This window comes from Paramormyrops kingsleyae, chromosome 7 (genome assembly GCF_048594095.1).
Source record: "Paramormyrops kingsleyae isolate MSU_618 chromosome 7, PKINGS_0.4, whole genome shotgun sequence".
NCBI lineage: Eukaryota > Metazoa > Chordata > Actinopteri > Osteoglossiformes > Mormyridae > Paramormyrops > Paramormyrops kingsleyae.
Window position 1 is genome coordinate 24,680,395 of NC_132803.1, and position 16,234 is coordinate 24,696,628.

Consider the following 16,234-nt stretch of genomic DNA (forward strand, 5'->3'; position numbering starts at 1 on the left):
TCTTTCGGTCATTACCTATAGCTCATGACCATCGTTGAGGGTAGGGACGAAGATGGACCAATAGATCGAGAGCCATTTAGTGTGTCCTTTTCCCCTAAAGTATTATTTCGTAATGTTTGTCTTCTATGTGTAATCTTTATTTAGTAAAAAAATTGTGATTTTCATTAGACTGTCATTATGAAATATTTTTTCACATAATACAAATGTGATTACTTAAACATCACACTATATTTCACAGTAAAGTTCAACTTTTAACATTGTAGACATGCATTTTTATACCACATTAACATTGTACGTGTTAGAGGTCTTTCAGTACCAAAATATGCCTAGGGCAGGCTAATACTTTTCTATTTAAGGGCCAACGGGTTCAGTATGTAATGCATTGTGTTGGTTGCCAAATGGTAATATTTTGGCTTTTAATCATAACCAGGGAAGCTCAAATTTTTTGAGAATTTCAACGAAGAGGTTCATTGTTTTGTCTGATATGCTGAATTGTATGTCTGACTTGGAGCAAGTGAAGTAAAAGGAGTAAAGTAGTCAAGGAGTTCAAGCCCCGGACAGCCCAGTATAAAACTATAAAAACAATTACGCTGTTATATCTTTAACGAATCCATTATCTAGGCCATTGAACGCACATTCTTACCTACACGCTTTCATTTTGCGTTTAACTTTTACCAGCACAGTTCACCCATATTAGTACACCGGGGAGCAGCTTTGACATAATTAAGGAAGCTTCTTAAAGTACACATTAAGTATGATCTGTGCAAATTCCAAAACATCAGAACAAAAAAACAAATTCCAAAACAAACAGTGCAGTGGTGGCTTAATGGTTAGGGAAGCGCACTTGTAATCGGAAGATTGCAGGTTCCAATCCCCGACCAGCAAGACACCACTGAAGTACCCTGAGCAAGGTACCGCCCCCAAGCACTGCTCCCCGGGCACTGAATTAGCTGCCCCCTGCTATGTCACGATGTCACATATGGGTTAAATGCAGAGGACACATTTCGTTGTTGTGCTGTGGTGTGTCAACAATGACAAATAATCACAAAATAATAATAATAAATAATAATAATAATAATAATCTTTAATAAATCACTCTTTACACAATTTATTTTTCCCGAATTTGCATGGAATATTAATGATGCACACTTTTAGCAATGTTTCCATGCGAATGGGTCGCGACAGTCCGATACTAAACCAACTTCCCAACAGATTCAAACTTATTTTTAGTGTTGTAGAAAGAAGATGCGTTATTCGCAATGCAGTTTACTACACATTGGTCCATGTTGCACTGACAGACGTTCTGACATAAATCATTTGTCAGATACTGCTTGCGCGTTTAGTGAGTACGTACATGGGCTGCTTACGCCCACATAAGGACGTCAGCTGGATAGGCGGTCCTTCGTTGCGGCCCGGGACACATTCGCGTTCATACTGCTATAAGAATGTGGTCATATGCGTCCCAGACCACCTCCGAATGTGGTTTGCGCCATCGGATCTCAATGCATCTTTAGTCCGTTTTTGGTGATTTCACACCTGTATTTAGTGCTGGCGTTAGGACATGTGACATCCTAGTGTGGAGAAGTAGAGGCTGACCCAAAAATATGTGGAATTGTAATTTCAGGGAGTTGCATTTCAACCAAAATCTGGGTTTCAAAACTTATGCAGCATACATTTATTCATTTTTTCTCTTCTGATATTGAAACTGATCTTAAGACTTTTCAGGTGAATTAAATAGTGTTTGCATAATTTAGTCATTTTAAGCCTTTTGTTTAGGAAAGTAATCTGGAGCCCTGGTAATGCATTTTCATGCAAGATTATTTTGTTTTGTATTTTTAAATGTAGCCGATTTCTGAATGTATCTGGAATTTAGCCTGCTGCTTCATCCCTAGTCAACATGCACTTGTTTGTAGAAGTAATACTTTTTCTCACATGCACTCTGTAACTGTGTTGTATCAGGAATGCCGCTTTTGTCACTCTCTGTTTTGTGTTCAGAGAAGGCTTTCTGTGGCTTTGCTGCTGTTTTTGCTCTCGTGACCTTGTTAGCTTGAAGGAGTCTGGCCATTCTTCTCTGACCTCTCTCATTAATTAACTTGGTGTTTTCAGCCACAGAACTTCCCTGGACTGCATATGTTGTGTTTATTGCACCATTCTCTGTAAACTCTAGACACTATGTAATGTGTGAAAATCGCGAGATGGTGGTGGTTTCTGAAAGGCTGACACCATTATGTCTAACACCAACAATCGCACCATGCTTAAAATCACTTTAATCTTTAATTCCTATCCAAACCTTAACTGAACATTGTGATCCTGCCCGTGTGCCACATGACTTGCTGTTTAGAGTAACAGGCTGGTTGCATTAATAAGCAGGGTACCTAATGATTTGACAACTGGATGTATAATATTTTTTCTGGAAGAGTATTAGTAATGAGTAGCTGCTTGAGTGTCTGAAACAATTGCAGTGAGGTGGCAAAGAAAATATAAATTATTTTTGCCTCCCTTAAAGCCAAAAATGCCTTTTGTATTTGACAATATATTTATCAGATGTATTGGCCAGAGTCGAGGCTGTGGGTTTTGAGGCTGTGCTTAACATATGACAACATTGAGTTACTTTTTGCATGTAAACACGAAATAAGCTCCTGGTCCGTTAGCACCTTCTAGCCAGAGTTGAAGAGGACAGCACATTGCTTCACCATCCAAACCCACTAAGAAAAACAAGGACTGTACTCACTGTAGACTGTCCTGATCCTCGCAGTCTGGATTTTAGCTGTCTGGAGTAGCTTTTAGTGAAAATCTGAATCTCCATAAAGAGGCAAATAGTGATTTGTTAAATGTCACCCTTATAACATCCTGCTGCTTGGAGAATGGCCTTCAGGCCTCAAGCCCTTAAGTATCCTCCCTGACCATCAGTACTGTTTCTGGGGCCTCATTCAGCCCAGCTTCAGCAGACCTGATTGTCGTATGCTTACCTGCAGCAATCCCATGAGCAATTTGGACAGCTCTTTCCTGTTTCTTTGTACCTGTGGAGACGACATGATTGTCCAGTAAGAGTTTAAGTAAGGAGCATCCCTATTGGACAATCATGATTTCTAGCTGAAGTTAACCCAGCTAACTGTGAAATCTTGCTTTGTAGAATACCCCCCTGGATCATAAGTTTGTTTCTGTTAACTCATAACAAAGGCTGTATTGTAACAACCAATGGCAAATAGTTGTATTGAAAGCAGACCATGTTTTTCCAGAAGTTAATACTTTGCCAGAACCTGACGGATGGTATTTATTTAACTTCTGAGAAGTGTTTCTTCTGTAAGCCAACAATGAATGACAGTGCTATGGAAAGAAATTGGGGCAGGTTTTTGTAGGGAATATGACTGAAGTCTAATCAAGACAAACAGCTGCTTTGGGAGGTGAGTAATATCAGTGCACTTGGTGAGCTACTCTGCATTTTCAACTGAATACAGGAAACATCAGAATTTTTCAGTTTTTAGGTTACATCTGGAATATAATAAGCGCAAAGAAGATACAAGTACAGTGCCTGAAATGGGCTAATGCAGAACCAAAGGATGCACGGCCCACGAAGCCATCAGATCTGAAATGTCTCCTGCAAACAGACCACATGACTGGAGATTGTTCAAGTTTTCCTTCTGCATGAATGCAGCTGTGAGCAACTAGCGGCAGTGCTGCCCTACATGGACATCTTCGATCTTCGTACTGTTATTAGAGAATATTAAGTTTTGGGTGCATTTAAATGACGGTAATGACACAAGCTGAACGTGTCATGAGCAGCTCTTTATTGCATAAGGCGCAAGGTAACGGTACTCCCTGAACAGACTGGTGAGTTGTTGCTGGGTACATAAACAGACACTCCATGGCCAGCCTGGAGATTGTGGAAGGAAACTGTACCCCTACCGTGTGCTGTCTGCTGGGGACCCCTGTAGGCTCGTCTTTGATAAACTGTTGGAGGATGGATGGATGGATGGACTTTAATATGTTGAATCAGTTTTCTCAGTCTGTCAGGTTTCACCATTATTTTTTCAGGCGCCACCTTTAGTATCATTATGGGGCAGTACTGGCCTGTCTCTGAAACTTGCTATTTTCGTATTAGGTTGTCATATGTGAGCCTTACAACACATCTAAAGGATTTAATGCTAATCTACTGGGTATGAGCAACGATCTGAGAAAAGTATAGGTATAGATAATGTTGAAAAATGATTCACTATTATGTCCTCTTCCTCTTGTTTCCTGTCACCCTGGTAACGGCACTCACAGCTCAAGTCAGTGTGGCAGCACGCATACATAACGAGGTTGGCTGTTATCTGTATGTAGGATTAGAATTAGTATGTAGGATTTAAAGACGGTCTGATAACATGCTGCTGCTCTGTCTCGTGTGTAACTCATTTTGCTCCGTGAAACAGATGAAGAGGGGATTCACTTTTTAATGAAAAGCTGGGGTTGGGGCAGCTTACGCAGAGTCGTTTGGAGTTTTGATTTCCTGATTCTTCATTAAACCAGCTAAGTCAGACTGCTAGCTAAGTGAATTTCAGATGCTTCTTTCTGGAGATTCTTTGAGTCGTTTTTTATGTTTACTAAGCCCCATGCAGGAGTCCAGATTGTCTATGAATCCTTGATGCTTGTTAGAAGTATTCCAGCCTCTTCTAGGTGATCTGTGGTGTCAGTGAAAATGTAGAAAATATCAGCTCACAATATTCCTTTCAAAGCACGTTTTAAATCTGTAATTTTATTCCAACATTTAGGAATTGGATTGATTGAATTTAGGATTTACAGCTTGCATATTATTTTAACACAGGGCTTGACTAAATGGTAATGTGCAATACATTTCAACTATAATATAACATTTCCCTCATTTTTTATAAACAGGTATTCTAGCCCATTCAGATATTATAGCCATTCATGCTAGACTACTCTGTGCAAAAACTGAACTTTTGAAGTTGCATTTCTCTTTTTATGTCCAGCATTTTATTCCTGTTTTCCACTCTTTGTACTGCCAGGATTGGTCATACCTTATTTTCAGTCTGTCTATTTCTGCATGCGCTGTGGTAATTGGCTGTCATTGCCTGGACCATTATAGGTCTTGGCAGTTCCCCTGTCCAAGTACAACTGTAAATCTCTCTTTTATATGCGTGAGTGGGTCTAACCCACTGCCCCCCCCCCATTCATCTTCAGGCTGCACTTTGAAGTTACTTGCAGAAAGTGTACCGTACCACCATCATATCCCTGCACTTTGAGAGAACCCACAGTTCTAAATTTTGGTAGAGATACCATGTAATTATTGTTTATGCAACTCAAACTATTTTTTGCCATGGTTTCTTTGGGGATATTTTTTACCCTATGTTTTTCTGAACTGGTAACATTATTATTTCTTTTAACTGGGTAGTGTGGTGGCTCAGTGGGTCGCTGTGCTGCTACTTCCAGGGTTGGCTTTCAAATCCTGCCTTCTGTCTGTATGCGTGGAGTTTGTATGTTCTCCCCATATTGCGGGGAGTTTTCTCCCGCACTCAGACATGCACTTCAGTCACTTGGCTTCTCTAAGTTTCTCATGGTGTATGAGTATATATAGACTGCCATCCCATCCAGGGTGTACTTTTTGCATTTGTTAAATATTTCTTAGAGTGTAACAGCAATGTAGTAAAATCCTTTTGTGTAGTTGAGTGGATATTTAATAACCAAGCCATCTTTTAATTGGAACACCCCTCTACAGAGTACAATAAATCACTGGCACAGAATAGGGTATATGATTAAGTGCCCACCACTTATTTTTAATTATGGTTAAGATAGGAAATGTGTGTTTTGAGGTTATATTACCAGTTATAGACTAATTTCTAACTTTGTTTTCTTATAGTCCGTTTTCGTTGTATGTGTGATAAATTTTCTGGCAGCCTGCCAGAAACTATGAGACATTTTATCTCATTTCAATGTGGCCTTATGCTGTAGAAGCACCATCTACAGAAACCATATGGCAGACTGTTCAGGATAAGATAATGGGGGAAAATATAATGAGTTACACTCTGTGAATTGTGCCTCAAATTAAAAGTTCAGTTAACTCAGCTGGAGTTAGCGGACTGTCATCACTGGCCTGCGTTGAATTCGGTCATTTTTGATAAATCATTGATTATTCAGATCGATTTATTGCTACCACCGGATAATTCTGACGTGATTCTGCAGATTTATGACAGGCAGACACGTCTGACAGTTACTGTTGTATTCTTAAGTATAATTTTGTTCAGGCCTTAAGTGTCACCCAGGTGTGCATTTCAAAGCGGGGTGTGTTCTCCTGCAGTTATGACGAGCACATTTAACAAAACTGTGACCTGCTAGTGATTTCATCTGCCGCAGGGCCTAAGATACATTCATTGGGTGTGCCTGTTCACACCCTGGCCTAGCAAGTTGTGCCTTGTTATACTATGACTCTGCTTTAAATGTCCCAATTTCCATCTGATTCTTCACTTACATGCTTTAACAACTCTGAATCCTACTGATGCTACTGTCTTGTTGTGAGACTGCACTGATTTGTTACACCATGATTAATCTCTTCCGCCTTGCCTTCTCTTTCCAGGCTGCCAATGGATACATCCTTCTGTTTGATGTGGTGTGTGGGGGCGAGGACAAGTGTCTCTATGAGCCGGTGTATCCCAAGTGAGTTCCTCATCTCAATCAGTCCCTTTCCCTGGAATGTGACTTGCTGTGAAGTAGAGATTTCTGAACCTGGGCCCTGTGGTCCACCTCATATTGTGAGAAGCGGATGTGCGTGAGGTGCACTTAGAGCTGCTCTGAGCATACATCAAACCAGAACATCTGACATGGGCGCCGCAGGGAATGCAATATGAACTTTTTCCATGAGCTGTTTGCAAAGGGACCAAGTTCCCCTGCTGTACCTGATGTAGGTTTTTCCTGCAGCCCATACAGCCTTTGAGTGGAGTTTCACAAGCCTAATATAAACTGAAGAAAGGACAATGCAAACTCTGCTTGAAAATGAGCATGTACATGTGAACTGGCTTGAATATCGGCAAATGTTGATTTAACCTTTGACTTACTACTTCTATAATGGCCTTGGTAAACTGTGCTTTCAGTTCCATTGTAATCGTTGTTGCATTTTATCTTTTTGTTCACAGCAGCTTTTGTGTGCTGTCACTGATTTTTGCTGGTGGTGCGAGTGAGTCTGCGTGCCTGTTGAGCTGTAACACTATCTGCGGCGTGACTGGCTGCTGGAGGCCTGGGTCGCCTCCTTAGCGAGAGGCTAACAGAGCTCTGCCGTTTCACTAGCTTCCCGCTCATATCATAGATGGGTCATGTGCCTCTTGTCTGGCTCCTTCCCATGGCTCATCCCTGTGCTGCTCGGTCTTTCTTGGTTGACCCACCTGCTCTCTCTCAGTTCTGTCTCCTTTGAGTCTTTCTGTGGTGAAGGTTTTAGCAGCATAGCATTTTTCAGGGTGTGAGGCATAAGCCTGTGACTTCTAACACAAATGTGGATGCTGGCTTAATTGGCACTGGGTTACCTTCCTTCCCATTTTACTATCTGGTAATTCATGTCATGGCAAAATTTCAGACTGGCCAAACTCTTGCTATTTCATCAAAAATGGCGGGTTTGCCGGAATATTCAGTTCTTCAGTTGGAAGCTAGTTTTATATTCCAGAATTCAAAGTTCAGCATTATTTGTGTGCTTATGCAGCCTGTATAAAAATTCTTTCCCGATGTACCAAGCTGAGATCCCTTGTTGATTGTGTGGGTGTGTGGCTCCTTGGGTGTCCATTTGCACAGTTTGTCGATGTACTTGTCGAAAGCCTTTTTACAAAGGAGCAGCATCTGGTTCTGCAACACTGAATGTCACAGTGCAGCAAGTGTAACATTGTCACCGAGCACACAGTGATATGGACAGTGCTGGAGCATTTCTCAGCTCTGAAATCTCACCTGAATTTCACATCTGAGGTTGTTCATTGCCCTCCTAAGGACGTAACAGCTGTTTAAGTCGAAGTGAAACGCTTACTGAAAAACAAGAGAAAGTAAATTCTGTTCATGCAAACAAAGCAATGTCTTTGATGTCATTATGCGTTGATGTCTTAGGTTATTGGAGTATTAATGGATTTAAACCATTTAAATACAATTTAAATTGTCAAGTAGGTCTTGTATTCGAAAGTCAGATTTCATAGTTTTCTTCTTAGATAGTTATAAGCTATATTTTCCCTAGTCGGGCTTTTGAGCATGTGTTTGTGAGAATGGATCTTGGTTTGGATGAGCTGTGACTGTGGAATACAAATTAAATGAGGGAAGTGCCTTTGTTAAGGTTTTCGAAGCTTCGTCTAAATATTTTTTGTTTCTGCTTTCTGTGGTGTTTCAAAAAATAATGTCTTTTAGTGGCCTTTCTGCTTTCATGTCCTTATTCCTGGCTTCGAGACTCAGTCTCCTCTAGTGTATCAGCCTTAGAATTACTTTCATGCTGATTGTCACGACTGCAGACATCACACGCTGCACTGGGGCTTGTGCGTCTGCTTCTACACCTCAGCGGAGCGGTCGCCGTTGTCACTCATGTATGATAGGGTGGTGCATTGAAGGTAATAGGTAAGGGATTCCTTATCTGTATTTTAATCTGCTCGCACACATCCAGCACAAAGCTGTCTGTGAAATTCACCCTCTGCTGTGACATTCAGCGTTTCCCGTTTCATGCGCTCCACTTTCCTTTTGCACCCTCCAGGGGAACACGTAGCTTCTGCTTGCAGATAAGTTCACGCTTTGAAAAGCATATCACATGAGCAACAGCTCTTTTGCTGTCTCAGATGGAAGCGCCGTGTCCCGACGCAGCCCTGCTCTTCTGCCCCTGGGACAGGCCTGTGCGCAAAGCCGCACATTGTTGAATCTATTCATAATGGAAGTTCTCTATGACTTGCTGTGCTAATATGCTGTATGCATTACAAACAGGCAGGCCGTGATGTATTCAGTGTCCATCTGTTTAAATTTGTACGTAGTACCAGATAAATCGGTTATCAGTGATCAGAAAATCAGTTTTGCAATTACCTCCATAAAGGGACTTTAATGCCAGAGAAACTTTGCAGAGCGTTCATTGCATTGAGCAGTACAGCACAGCACAGCACAGCGTCCGGGCTGATGGAGAGGTACGTCACAATGGGCCAGCTGTAAGCGAGGGTCAGCGCCTCAGAGGAATGTACCTGCAGTGACCTCACAGGCCCCGCCTCCTCTCACATCCCTGTTGACGGTGTAGTTTCATTCGCTGCTTCAGTGTTTGTCCCTGACTTAGGCCGCGTTGTGCTGTTACTAAAAACACGACGATGCATATGACATTACAGGGTCACTGAGCTTTGTTTAGCCTATCTGCCTGCTCTTAAGTACTGTATACAAAATATGGTATTGTAGTTTTTGTTGGAGCGAACATTAATTATTTCTTTATAAAGCTGTAAGTGACAAAATCGTCTAATCATTAACTAAATTATTGCACATTCATTTAATATAGTGCTGGCTCAAATGTTTGTTCAGCTAGTTTTTTTTGGTATGAGAAAAGCATTGGCCTTAACAGCTGGTCTTTAGGCACGTTTTAAACAAAGCAAAACGTTTTCATTCATGCAGGCTATGATTTTCTGTAGAGAACATTTTAGAAGTTATTTTCTAAAACGTTATTAAAATAAATGTGGTGGATATAGTAAACTGAAATCCGTTTTTAATGTGTACACCAAATGCTTAGCGTTGTCAGCTGAGTCCTTGTGAGGCGTGCCGTTTAAGTCGAAGTGAAACGCTTACTGAAAAACAAAAGAGAAAGTAAATAATGTTCATGCAAAACAAAGCAATATACTGTATTACAAAATGATTACTTGGAAAATCAGGCTTTAGGGGAATGTATATATTTTATTAATCACTACCTTTTCCAGAAATACCACACTTAGGATATTCCATTTTTAGCCTGAAATTCATTTTTGTAAGTGGAGGGGAATTCCTCTCAAATGCTTTCCATAGGTTGGTACAGTTTGGTTGAGAATCTCTCATGAGACAGATGACACACTTGCTTCCAGCATGACCATGGCTGTCTAAAGGGGTTTCAGGCTCCTATTGACCAAGCTTCCTGTATACTCAGATTAAATGGGAGTAGTTTCACCTGTTCTATAGAGACAGATAGTTCCCAGTTGAGGCAGCCCTGCAACTCAGAACCAGACCCCAGGTTCCAGAACACTGGTCAGAAAGTTCCTCATGAAAGATCTTTTTGGGCCTCTGTGGGCTGTTTTCCTCAGTGCCATGAACCATTAGTTGAACTGGCATGTCTGAGTCCAAGACTTATCTCTGAATGATCCTTGAGAAAATATTACATGTGTAAGTTCATCCTTCGTGTGACAGTGTGTCACAATGTCAGTAAGGCTTTGCCTTTGTCAGCGTCCTGCGTGCCGTACTTGGCCATGAAAGGACATCTTTCAGTGCTTTCAGTGATCTGCACAGTGCACGCCACTGGCACTGTGCTGTGAATTGACAGCTGCCTCACTGTGGGGAACTGAGTAAACTTCACAACGGCCTCGTCCAGTTGCTTCTGTAATTCTTAGAGCTTGTTGCTTCTCGCAGCAGTTCACCAAAAACAAAAAAATCTCTCAAATCTGATGCTCTTTCACCTCTTGCACAGACTTGCCAGCTTCACTCACCTACAGATATGGACTGGGAGTAGTGCAGGGAACTTCCACTAATTCTCAGTCAAATTCCTCTCTGCATAAAAAGATCCTTGGCGATATCCTGTCATATCCCCTCTGCCCCCCCCAAAGAAAGGTTTTAGCAACTTTCTTTAACTGTCTGTTTTTCTTTATTCTGGGTGTATGTTTGTCTACGATCCACAATTTTTGAACAGTTTTCAATGTACTGCACATACAGTGCCAGTCAGGTCGTCCTGTATTTTAGCGTTTGTGGTTAAACTTTAGCATTGCACTCACTGTAAATATCCTGTCAGAACTATTTCAGTAAGATGCAAGGTGAAGGAAAATTGAAGCTGATGGGGCCTGCCAAATACCTGACCCTAATCCCATTGAGAGAGAGAAGTATTCAGAAGCATTTGACAGGCAGTGTACGCATGCTGCTCTTACTCATCCAGTATTATAGCAAACACTGGACACTTTTAGGAGAGCCTTGTTAAGGTTATAAGTCTGTTCGACGTGGTTTGGAGCATTTCTGATTCTCATTAGGGTGGGTTTTTATAGACTGATGTGTCTATTCTAAGCTGTTTGAAAGATGGACAATCTGTCCTTCATAAATCTTATTAAACTTTGAATTTAGCCATTGTAAATGCTAGGATGTTGACTGTTTTAAGTAGCGCCTTTATATCTTCCTGACTGCAGCTGCGCCGTCTCCATCGGACTCGCTGTAGCCCTCTGTGCTGTTTCTCTCTCTCTCTCTTTGTCTTTAGTGCTGCTGAATGCCAAACACAGCCTAGGCGCTGAAATAATGTTGACATTTTCTATCATGTAGTAAATAGCGCACTGCCGTATTCGGCAAACCCTACAGCTCATTTCTAGCCAAAGGTGTAAATTAAGCCGAGTTGCCTGAAGCTTATCTTTGCACTCTCTCGCACTGGCTTTAAGTTTTGGGAGAATTTCTCCTGCCTCTTTTCCCTTTTTCCCTTGGGGTGTTATGTATATTAGCACTCCATTCTGCTGCCCACGCTTGACTCCATTTTTAACTGAGGTCCAGCTGATGCTTTTTGTTTATGGTTGTCATGTTTGCTGGAAAGACATGCTACGTTGTCGGTGACCAATTAGCTAGCAAAATATTGCTGTGGAGATGCTTCGTGTGTTACCCACATTACTAGCCCCATATGAGGAAGCATCAAGTGATAGTTTTACATTTATTCATTGGATTTTTAAATTCGTATCTAGATATAGGTATAGCCTGGCATATATGTCTGTGTAGGGATTTCTCGCATTACTAAAATTGTGCACAGAACCTGCAGTCTTGTGAGTGAATTAAGGGCCTGCTTGATTGATCTTGGGATACAGAAAGATGCCTTAGAGTATGAGATTGTTCTCCTAGGAGGACATGATGTACAGCACAGACATTCTGCGCAAGGTGGAGAGACAAATACCGCTTTATTTTTTAAGGTCAAGTCTAATGGCTACAAATTAAGGTCTTGCAGGTTTAATATTTGAGCCAAAGAAAAAAAAAAAACGGGGGTTTTATTCCAGTTGTTAACGTGAAGGAATTGCACAGGAAATTCTTGTGGAAAATCGGCTGCTAAAGGGATCCAGAGATTGAGATATACAAGCAGATGTGCAGGCACTGGTGAAAATTGGAGATGTTCGTTATGCACGTTAGAGGCAGCCGCAATCAGTGTGAGTATGTTGCTGGTTTTATGGGGTCAGGGTGAAGTAACTCTGGGTGCTTTGGCCGTTTCTCTAGGGGGAATCCCCGTGTAAAAGTGACACCAGGGTACAAGGAGGAGCAGTGCGCTCCTGCTCTGAGCCTGGAGATGAAGAAGCCGGTGGACCTGGAGGCACCGATCACCAGGTACGAACACACCGCCCTCATCCTTACCCTAAGGGCTCCAGCATCACAGCATAGCAGATCAGCATCATCAGTCCCAACGTAGCTTAAATAAGGCACCCTTGTATCCTTAAGTCTTAAAATAAAATGCGCTGAATCTGAAACTGAAAGGACTGAATGTGGACCCGTGTGTTATCAGGTTTCCCAAAGCAGTCAGGCTTTGTGCTTATTTAACGCTTAACACAGCTTATTATGCATCTTTTGGTGAAGAGCTGCCACTCTGTTAAGCAAACCGAATTGCACACCGGCTGCTGGATTAATCTCCAAAACGTGCTCACATGCAGAGTCAGCTGCCTCAGTTAGACCTGCTGTTCTGGTTTTATTTACATCTGTGCTGTAGTCATGTGGGTTATATTCAGGAGTCATTGTAGCTGCCTGTAAACACTGTACTGTTATGTAAGCCTTATGTAGGCCATTGTAAAGAACAGCTCATCCATTTTAGCAGCAGAGATGGGAAAAATAAACACCAGTTTCTCCACACGGTACGCCAACCACAGTGAAACATTTTAGTTCCCTTGCTGGCACTTGTTCAAAGTGGATACTTGTCGATCTTTCTTTCCCTTGAACTAGCAAATTTCAGGTTATAAAATGATTACCGCTGAAGTCTGCTGCCGTTAGAATTTTAGTCTTCTATATGTTTCATTAAAAACAGTTCACTGGTCTGGACTGAAGACCGCAGCAAATTTTGTTTGATCCCTTCAGACCTGCCCTATGCAATTTCAGGTTATTTTTTTTTACAGCACAAAGATATTGTACATAGGCTTCAGGTTTCTTGTAATTGTTTGAATGATTGTGGGTAAGCAGCATTCACACCACACAACAAAGGATTTAGCATTGTGTCTGAGGTCTAGAACTGGCTGAGAATATTGAGATCTGCAACTATCTGTTATAAACTACTTTGTGACTAATCGCTGGGACATTGATAAATGACAACAATAGTAAATATCAGAGCCAGCTTCTTGGGCAGTGGAACTGATAGCAGCGCAGATGAAAGTGAATGGAAACGTTGACCTGACTCAGCTGAGAGATTTTCCATAAAAAAAGACTTTCTTTGCTTGAAGGACTCAAATGTTCAACCACCTTGCCTGTCTCCTGCAGCCTGCAGTCGATGCAGGAGGACCTGGTGGTGTCCACTGCAGATGGATTCTTGCACATCTTGCACTGGGATGGCGTGAGCAACGGCCGCAAGGCCATCAACCTCTGCACTGTACCCTTTTCCCTAGACCTGCAGTCGTCACGAGGTGAGAATCGGCCCAGATCATGTCTTCAGACTCTGCTCAATAGTATCATGGACATGCATTATTCTGGGCTCCTTGGGGTAGGCTCTCTCTCTTAAGCCTCAGCACATTTTAATGAGGGTAGTCAAAATATTTCAATGCTTAATATACACTCACCTAAAGGATTATTAGGAACACCTGTTCAATTTCTCATTAATGCAATTATCTAATCAACCAATCACATGGCAGTTGCTTCAATGCATTTAGGGGTGTCGTCCTGGTCAAGACAATCTCCTGAACTCCAAACTGAATGTCAGAATGGGAAAGAAAGGTGATTTAAGCAATTTTGAGCGTGGCATGGTTGTTGGTGCCAGACGGGCCGGTCTGAGTATTTCACGTTCTGCTCAGTTACTGGGATATTCACGCACAACCATTTCTAGGGTTTACAAAGAATGGTGTGCAAAGGGAAAAACATCCAGTATGCGGCAGTCCTGTGGGCGAAAATGCCTTGTTGATGCTAGAGGTCAGAGGAGAATGGGCCGACTGATTCAAGCTGATAGAAGAGCAACTTTGACTGAAATAACCACTCGTTACAACCGAGGTATGCAGCAAAGCATTTGTGAAGCCACAACATGCACAACCTTGAGGCAGATGGGCTACCACTCATCTCCACTACAAATAGGAAAAAGAGGCTACAATTTGCACGAGCTCACCAAAATTGGACAGTTGAAGACTGGAAAAATGTTGCCTGGTCTGATGAGTCTCGATTTCTGTTGAGACATTCAAATGGTAGAGTCAGAATTTGGCATAAACAGAATGAGAACATGGATCCATCATGCCTTGTTACCACTGTGCAGGCTGGTGGTGGTGTAATGGTGTGGGGGATGTTTTCTTGGCACACTTTAGGCCCCTTAGTGCCAGTTGGGCATCGTTTAAATGCCACGGCCTACCTGAGCATTGTTTCTGACCATGTCCATCCCTTTATGACCACCATGTACCCATCCTCTGATGGCTACTTCCAGCAGGATAATGCACCATGTCACAAAGCTCGAATCATTTCAAATTGGTTTCTTGAACATGACAATGAGTTCACTGTACTAAAATGGCCCCCACAGTCACCAGATCTCAACCCAATAGAGCATCTTTGGGATGTGGTGGAACGGGAGCTTCGTGCCCTGGATGTGCATCCCACAAATCTCCATCAACTGCAAGATGCTATCCTATCAATATGGGCCAACATTTCTAAAGAATGCTTTCAGCACCTTGTTGAATCAATGCCACGTAGAATTAAGGCAGTTCTGAAGGCGAAAGGGGGTCAAACACCGTATTAGTATGGTGTTCCTAATAATCCTTTAGGTGAGTGTATATCACCAGGTGCATTAATTATCATTGAGTGTTGGGGTGTTGGATGACGATAATGCAGTCAGGATGAGTCATTTAAGTTTGTGTCCGTATCAGTATCGCTGGCACCCACTCGCGTTCTGTCTAGTTCAGCCAGCAACAACTGCAGTACTGCCCCGGAGACGGAACATCCCATGCTGCATGGTTCATCGGTGCCACGTCTCAGTGCAGCACGTCATGTTTGTGTGTGCACGTCACTGTCGCAGGCCACAAATGCCCTCGGGAAACCAGTCTGCTGTTCCTTTATCAAGATTACAGTATCAGCAATGGAAATATTGCATCATCATACGTTATTTTTAAGGCACGCCTAAGGAGAGCAAAGAAAATATGACTGTGTGACATTAGTGACAATAGAAAGTATTTTAAAAGTTTTCAAAGTCGGGATCTGATTGTTTTAGTGGTGGCTTGACCGTAAGGTTCAGGAAATTGGCCTAACCCCCCCCCCACTGTGTCCAGGTGGCCCCTCCCTGGACTTCGACAGGGTGCACATCGTGGATATGGAGTACTGCGTGACGCTGGACGGCTTCGCCGTGGTCTTTGATGACGGTCAGCTGGGCTTCATCACCCCGGTGGCCAACAGGTTCACCACAGATGTAAGATGCTGCTGTGTTTTACATTGATGTTGGGTCTCTAAGGTGGCGCCTGGATTTGCACAGTTTCTTTTCTGAGGTTATAATATCCTTACAGCTATTTTGTCTTCTATTTTTGCAGCTATCTTGAATTATAGTTAACATGGAAGGTTTTGCATAAAAAGACCAAAATGTGTGTAGAGACAAAATTAACAACCTTCTGCAAACACAAATATGCATTTTTCTTCTTACCTTCTCTTTAAATGAAACATTTAAAAAAATGGAAACATGATTAATTGTAATTAGTAATAGTCCTGTTGCAGCAGGTAGCGGCACATTTGTCAGGATGCTGGAGACGATCAGACAGATTTGTGGCATACTACTAAAAAATAATGAGTGCAATTTTGCTGTTAATTGAATTCCCTGGGTGCGATTCATTTGTGATGAACTGAGTGAATTTACCAAGTTGATATGTATCTTTCTCTCCTGTTCCTTGAGATACACTTGCAAATCGCT

At 42.0% G+C, this 16,234-nt stretch overlaps 1 protein-coding gene across 2 annotated transcripts in view; it reads left to right on the top strand.

Annotated features, from left to right (window-relative positions):
• The window catches only part of ric1 (RIC1 homolog, RAB6A GEF complex partner 1), a 64,646-nt gene that overhangs the window by 32,348 nt on the left and 16,064 nt on the right, over positions 1 to 16,234 (top strand). For both annotated transcript variants that reach the window (XM_023831887.2, XM_023831888.2), the window contains exons 3-6: positions 6,572 to 6,651; positions 12,388 to 12,495; positions 13,630 to 13,772; positions 15,606 to 15,742. In XM_023831887.2, coding sequence (XP_023687655.1) covers positions 6,572 to 6,651; positions 12,388 to 12,495; positions 13,630 to 13,772; positions 15,606 to 15,742 — 468 coding nt within the window. The remainder of the gene's footprint in view (positions 1 to 6,571; positions 6,652 to 12,387; positions 12,496 to 13,629; positions 13,773 to 15,605; positions 15,743 to 16,234) is intronic.